General features: G+C 44.5%; 1 protein-coding gene across 1 annotated transcript; it reads right to left on the reverse strand.

Annotated features, from left to right (window-relative positions):
- Positions 1-1,033: 1,033 nt before the first annotated feature.
- LOC119310281 (purine permease 3-like) lies at positions 1,034-5,606 on the reverse strand. Its single transcript, XM_037586079.1, has 2 exons — positions 4,723-5,606; positions 1,034-1,465 (listed from the first exon to the last, which is right to left on the reverse strand). The coding sequence occupies exons 1-2, from the start codon at positions 5,524-5,526 to the stop codon at positions 1,133-1,135; spliced, it is 1,137 nt and encodes a 378-aa protein (XP_037441976.1). The 5' UTR covers positions 5,527-5,606; the 3' UTR covers positions 1,034-1,132.
- Between the last annotated feature and the right edge of the window lie 2,092 nt (positions 5,607-7,698).

Consider the following 7,698-nt stretch of genomic DNA (forward strand, 5'->3'; position numbering starts at 1 on the left):
ACATACCTTCACGATCCTGGGTGCTTAAAAGCCTTGCTCCAACTTTGGTCAATGTCGATGATGGTGTCATTCGCGAGCATCGTTTTCCTCCCTGTAGGCATCTTCATGAAGACCCCTATGCATGAGCCTATTTCGTTCGGATGAAAATCTAAGTTATGGATATCCATTCGGAGCGGCCGATGGTAACATCTTCGTCGCTCCCTCCTTGGGGGCGTCGCTTTGGAGAGCTAGTTGACAGTCATTGTGAGGCCTTATGCATGGGGGTCGGTGGATATCAGGGCGACGACCGCTGGTGGTTAGTGTGTTCCAAGGACCTCCATAATTTATGTTGCGGCTGCTCCAGGGGGTAAAGTTGCAGTTCTGCATGGCTTGGGTGGCTATCTCAAGCTACTTGGGCGGCAGGAAGGGTGTCGTATATGATTCTTCTTCAGCGTGTCTGCGTGATTGCTTTGTTTTGTTTGCTATTGTGTAGTCAAAGTTGCAGCCTAGGGGAGGACGAAGATGATAGGAAATAGTTGGTTTGTTTGGTGGTCTTTCATGGTGCCAGCCTTACATAGTTCTTCTTTGTAACTCACTATCACAATCGTAGCGATGTTGTCCTCATCGTGGGTGGTTGAGTGTGGCATAAATCTTCATGTGGCTCGCACAACCTCTACGGTGTGGGCTAGGTCAGTCGTTGTCTGCGGTGAAGTCGGAGTCACTTGCTTAAGTAGAAGGGATGTCAATGATGCCTTCTCGAGAAGAAGTGGTGACGATGGAAACAATGTGCTATCTTGACGAGACTTTCTTTACAGAAGTGTGTGTGTGGGTGGTATCTTGTATGTCACTCAACGGATTGTGATAGTTTTTTTGGGGTGGATTGTGATAGTTTTTTGCCAACTTTTCATTAATTAATTGAACAATTCTCTTCTACCTAATCAATGGATGAGACGAATCTTTTACCTCGTTTGAAAATAAAAAATTTTGGAACTTCTTTGAGCTATCTGCATCACATGCATGGTCAGTTTCCGTTATATAAATTTCCTCCACGATGTCATAGAACATGAGATTTACTGGCTACTTATTTTCTCGAGTGTGAAAACTAAATGACAAGGAAAGTGTACATCATATACTTAATACAAGTGTAAATCGTCTAAGGGTCCAAATGCTCCGTGTTCGGAGGTTTGTCAGAGCTCTGTGCCTTGGCCCGGACCTCTCCGTATAAGTAGGAGACGAAGCCCCAGAGGGAAAGCGCGAGCGCAACACCCTTAGTGACATCGAATGGCTCGTGGAAGAACAGGATGGCGAGCACTTCGGTTACAGGGATGAGCACGGTCGTGATGATGCCGGCGAGCAACGCTGAGCCGTAGAAGATGGTGCCGATGATACCGAGTAAGAAGAACTGGTACGATGTGACTGAGCCGGCGAGCAGTAGGTAATAGACAGTCTGGCCGAGCTCGAACTCTTGGGCTTCTCGTGGGATTGCCTACACATTGTTGCTCTCCGGTTAAATTAAGTATGTTTAGACCAAATTATCAATGAAAAATTGAACCTGTAGCTCCATGATCAAGATAACATATTGCAAAGAATAAACTGCACCGTATGTCTGTGTTAAATTAGGTCCATGAACAGAGAACAGGGTGTCATCCTGTTGGCTAGGCTAGCACGGAGCTAGAATGCTAGCCCACCCACGCTCGTGCCGAGGAGTGGCGCATGGAGCTTAGAGTTTTTTCTATAAAAATATTCTTTCAAAGGCTATTAGTGGGTGGTCTCGTTTTAAATTAAGTCCATGAACCTAAATTTGTCTAAATTTGTTAGTGGCCCAACAAAGCTTACAGTATATGTGTAGTTTTTCATTTGCCTCTTTCCTGGTAAGTCTGACGTTACTCCTACATGTGGCTTAGCATCTCCTGCTCAGCTACACAAAGGAACTTGACATGACGATTGTGCTGTTGCTTCTCGAGTTGTTTATCTGGGTTTGTGTTTTCCACGGGCATGCCTTTTAAAAAAAAGGACTTCCGTAGTGAAGATTCAGAAGTGATACAAAGCACCCCAAAAGTAAAATAAAATAAAATATAACGACGTCTTGAGACCACCTAACGAATGCCATGCCCGCCGAAGCGAGTTGAGGACGTGCCTCTCCTCGCGGAGCCAGAAATTTACGAGTAATACAATTTCCACTAATTTATTCCTTTTTAAGAAACTTTTGTTTTGTGAAACCACTTTTATATTCTGTGGAAATTATGTGCAAATTTTATCATTATTTGATTTATTTTCCATTTTCATTCTTCTTTAAGGGTAATATCAATGATACTAATTCATTTTATTTTATAATCTTTTTGCCTGTGGAAAATCTAATATTACATGCTTATTCTTCCATATATTTTAAAATGATGTAATTTATGTGTAAATTATGTGCATTTGTTTCATTTTTTTAGTTTTTTTTCTTTCTTCTTAATGAATAATACCAATGCCACTAATTCTTTTCCCTATATTTTTTGTAATTTTCATTTTTATTTTATTTTAGTTTGTTTCCTTGCGTTTCATCTTCAAGGGTTAATACCAATGCCACTATTTCCTTCCTTCTTAGGGATTTTTTTCAAAAAACTATTATTATATGTTTATTCTTGCATATTATATGAAATTTTAATTTCTATGAAAATTTTAGAAATACTTATATCTTTATTTTCTTTCTACTTAAGGGGTAATACCAGTTCCACTAATTAAGTCTTTCCTAGAAAAATTCATTATTTTGATTTAGTTTTAGATTTTATTTGATTTTCTTCCCTTTAGGGTAATATCAGTGCCACTAATTCCTTCCTTCTTAGGGAACTTATTTTCTGAAAACATCCACTAGTATATGTTTATTGTTGCATATTATATAAAAGCACAATTTATATGTAAATTATGATCAATTTTTATCATTATTTATTAAGTTTTTTATTTCCTTTCTACTTAAAGGGTAATAAAAATACCACTAATTCATTCTTTCTTAAAGAACTTTATTACTTTGATTTTATTCTATTTTTTAGTTCCTTTGTTTTTTGGGTAATACCAATGCCATTGATTCATTCACGCTATTATGTGCCTATTCTGGCATAATATTAAAATGTGCAATTTTTTTGTTCATTGCGGAAAATTTTATCATTATTTTTTTATTTATTTTCTTGGTTCTTAAAGGTAATACCTATGAGACTAATTAATTCCTTAGAATTGTTTTTTTGTGATATTACCACTATATTATTTGCTTATTGTCTCATATATTACAAAATTGCGCATTTTTGTTTGTAAATTATATGATTATTTGTTTTACTGTTTTCATTATTTATTCTTTAATGGTAATACCAATGCGAATCTATAGTTGCGTAAAAGTTCAAAAAAAGTTATAGTTGTGTAATATACTTTCCTTTTAAAATTTGAGTTTGTTTTAGTTTAGAGTTAATCTAGTCCCATGATTAGCATGCCAAACTCATATGTACGTGGCGACTCATCCACAAACCACACACATCATAATTATATTCAGTACTCCCTCCGTATCTAAATATAAGTCTTTTTAGATATTTCAAATGGACTATCACATACGGATGTATATAGACATATTTAGAGTGTAGATTCACTTATTTTGCTTCGTATGTAGTCACTTGTTGAATTCTCTAGAAAAACCTACATTTAGGAACGGATGTAGTAATTAAATACAGGTTCAATGCCATAAAAATGACAATTAAATATAGGCACCCGTACATGCATCCTCGTCTAAACAATACAAAAGAAAGAAAAAAAGAGAAACTGAGCTCACGGTTTGTGAACTGTACATGTTACTTATTTTTCTCTTACTCTTAGACCGAGCATGTGGACGTTTCATGATACAAACGGGCACACAAACTGTGAGGGGAGCTCCTAGGCGCCGTTTAGGAAATGCCCAAACTGTGGTACAAAAGCAGCTGAAAATTGACCATGCATGCCAGTCAAGTCGGGCACATGTATGCAGCTGGGCCGGGCTCTCGGATTGCCCACATCAATGATTAGAAAGACAATACTCCCTCCTTCCCAAAATATAAGTCTTGTTTGATTTTGCACTGTCTTTAATGCACAACTTTGACCATGGATATATGTTGAGAGTACATGGATTGACCATGAAAAATGACATCGTCGTATTTGTCTTGCAAAATAATTTTATTTCATATGTCGGTATAGTATTTTTAAAATATATCATACGTGAAAATCATAGTCAAAGTTATGCAACGAATATCAGAAAAGTCGGCTTTGTATTTTGGGAAGGTGGGAGTAGCACAAAATCCACTGATAGATTATTTAGGTCAGTCATTTTTCGTTGTAGATGAATGTCCTCTGTCCATTTATCTAACAGCAGATAAAAGAGAGTGACTTTACTCAAAATTATAAATTGAGTCGCCCGACATAAAAGTGCTAAACGCTGCGTTTTATGGGCTCTTCCCTCAAATTCGGCATCTAGCCGAAAAGACTTCATTTCCAGAATGAAAATAGAACGGTGTGACAGTGCCCATCTTATCGTACCTTATAAAAAATAGTGTGACCAGGTCTCAATTCACTGAGATTTAAGCAAGTCTTAGTTAAGTTACACGTAAGAAGCAACATAAACTAGATTTTTTTTGTTGCATGGATTTTAATTTAAGATCTCACAGATATAGCATAGACTAAGACATAACGAAGTTTCAGTTGACTGAGATTTAGCAAGACTGATAAAAAAAAGCCGAAAAAACTTACCTGGAAATCGTTGTTCACAAGCATCCCGACGGCGCTGAAGGCCGTGGCGGTGAAGCCGATCACGATCTGCATCTCCATGACAAGAGTGTACGTGACGGCCGCACCTGCGCGAGCTGCGTGCCTCGCCTGGCTGAGCTCCACGACGGGCAGCACGAGGCCGTACAGCGCTGCGGCGCCCAGCGTCATGCCGAACCCGGCGTAGTACTGCACCCGGGTCACCCCCGCGGGGCGGTCCCCTCCGGCGTTCATCCCCAGCATGGCGGCGCCGACGCTGATCAGAACAACGGCGTTCACGGAGAAGGCCGTGAACCGCTGGCGCACGAGCAGCAGCGCGAAGGCGGCCGTGAAGGCCAGCTGCGTGGAGACGAGGATGGAGGAGGTGGACACCGGGAGGTATGCCAGCCCGTAGGCGTAGAGGAAGTCGTCGAGGCCGGTCATGAGGCCGACGGCGACGGTCGCTACCAGGAGGCGGGGCGACATGAGGAAGAGCCGCGTGGCCGTGTCGCCGTATCTGTTGTGCCGGCGGCGGGAGAGAATGGAGACGCTGAGCGGCGCGAGCAGGAGCGGCCAACCGGCAGTCGTGAGCAGGCTGGAGAGCCACTTGCGGGTCCCGCCGTGGAGGAAGTAGGCGCGGAGGAGGAGCGGGCCGCACGCCGAACCGACGGCCATGAGGATGAAGTTGACGACGAGGAGGGGGTTGTGGTGGAGCGGTTTAGCGCCGGCGCTGCTAGGGAGCTGCTTGGTGCTGTCATTCTTGCATGCTGGCTGCTGCGCGCGGCGCTGGGATGTTGCTTCCTCCTCCATGAGGTGGCCGGCAGACTGATCTCGGTCGAGGTTTGGGAGGGAGAAAAACTGCCCAGCTCTACAACGAGGCCGGCTGGCCGGGTGGGTGACACTTCACGTACTCTATCTATATATTATTTGATTGATGAGGAGAACAATCATCATGATCATGATAAGGTGCACGTAGGTCCTGCGAGAGCGCATCGGGTGCTCATGTGTCCTTTGCGCATCGGGTGCTCTTGTGCATCGAGAGCGCATCCGGTGCTCCTGGCCATGTTCAGCCATCAGCCTTTTCCCCTGTTCATCTTCAACTGCCGACCCGTGCGCCTCTTGTCCCGCCACCGGCGGCAACGCCATGCAACTCCTGTCCCCGCCTCCGGCGAGGTCACGTCTGAGCCCTCGCCGGCGACACCATCTCGGGGCTCGGGGCTTCGCTCCTCTGAGGCAGGAAAATCGACCAACGCGATTATTTAGAGTTTCAGGCAACTGGCATTTATAAGAACCGAACAAATTATATTGGCTAAGCATGTCATGTCAAACCACTGTTGTTATGCTCATCGTCACACCCTTTGGCATCGTCTTAACTCTTGGCGAGCTTAATTATTCTCAGGCGGATTTTGGAATCGTCTGCGGAAGACTGCTCCCTTTGTCCTTTGGACGGATTTGATATTTGGATTTTGACTTAGTAGAGAAGATGAAGACTAGCGGGGTCTTCGTAAATGCATATTGATTTTATTTGGTCCGACCACCACGCCATCGGTTGACATCTTTGTACTCCACGATAAGGGCAACTCCAATGTTGCAAATCAGACACATCAAATATCCAGAACTGGATCCTCTAATATTAAGAAGGAATGCCAGAGAAACTACAATACCTTAACTTGCCTTCTTTCAATCCATATGATTAAGGATAAAATGATTTAAATTAATTTACAAATTACAGATTTAATGTGTATATTTATAATCGTTACATGCAAACAAATTGATGGTGAAATAAAATCAATTATAGATTATTATTATCTACAGTGAATACCAATTGTAAATAATCTGCTAAACGTCTCTAACATTCCTTCTTTATTTCACACTAGGATAGCACTGTAGTACCGTGAATTTGCTTGTGTAAGTTAAAGGATCCGGCTCCCCAAATGTACACGGACAACTTTAGGCGAGACCGTCATTCAACCCCGTGCATCAAATATCCACAAAATTTAAACAAGTTCCATATATTACATGCCAATCACACGCTATTCATCAAGTTCAACTATTTCTTACTAGACCGTTTACCTCGTAGACATGGCCTCTGAGGCCGCCAACAATTTCGTCATCGGCGCTGTCCTGCCAGCGTCATGAGGCCTACCAGGGGTTGCGACAGCCGGGATTGACCGTCGATGTACACTCGTGGCGCATCTACTCAGCCGTGTCTGCCTGGCGACGACGCTCAACTGCGGTCCGCGCTCTTGCCCTCCTTGCCCTAATTGGCAAGGACAAGGGCGACACACTTGAATTTGGTCGCTAATCTGGTGCCGACGCTTGGTGGACGTCAGTGTGGGGGTTCTGGATTGATCCTCGGCCCAGGCGAGCATCCAGTCTGGTGCCACGTCCGAATTCGCGAAATGCAGCCTGTTGTGTCGCGTTGCGCCGGTCCTAGCACACCTCCTTAGCTGCCGCGTTGTCAGCTGTCGTCATCGTGCGTGGGGCAGGTGCTGCCGCCATGTCTCAGGTTGCACAGGAGGCGGTTGCGCGCGTTGGCGGTTGCCAGGCCGAGCGCCTCCTCCTTCACGGCAACCGGCCATCGACGGGGCAGGGATGGCGGTGTTGGCTCCTTTCCGCGTCAAAAACGGAGCCACGGGGACGCTTGCTAGACGAATCGCCCTACCTGGCTACGCGGCAGGGACGCTGACTTCTCGTTGACGTGGTGGTGTGGCAGGGACAACGGATCCTCCGTGAGGCGATTTGGACACTGCGGTTGTGCGGTGAGGGCAGCACTGGACCACGTTCGAAGAGTAACCGCTCCTACAACCCCTCGAGCTTCCGCACTTAGTGCTCGTTCGTCCGTGCGGCCTCGTCAAGGAGGGGCGGTTGCTGCTACTGCTCCTTGTCGGAGGAGAGCACCACCTTTGTCTTCAAAGTCAGAGTGGTGGACCGCGATGGGCTCGGGGAACATGGACACGGCGACACGAGCCAGAGCTCTTC

Source organism: Triticum dicoccoides, chromosome 5B (genome assembly GCF_002162155.2).
Source record: "Triticum dicoccoides isolate Atlit2015 ecotype Zavitan chromosome 5B, WEW_v2.0, whole genome shotgun sequence".
Taxonomy (NCBI): domain Eukaryota; kingdom Viridiplantae; phylum Streptophyta; class Magnoliopsida; order Poales; family Poaceae; genus Triticum; species Triticum dicoccoides.

Coding starts and splice junctions, on each gene's coding strand:
- LOC119310281 (XM_037586079.1), bottom strand. CDS start 5,526: ATGGAGGAGGAAGCAACATCCCAGCGCCGCGCGCAGCAGCCAGCATGC. Junction 1,466..4,722: donor TTGTGAACAACGATTTCCAG/GTAAGTTTTTTC, acceptor AACAATGTGTAG/GCAATCCCACGAGAAGCCCA.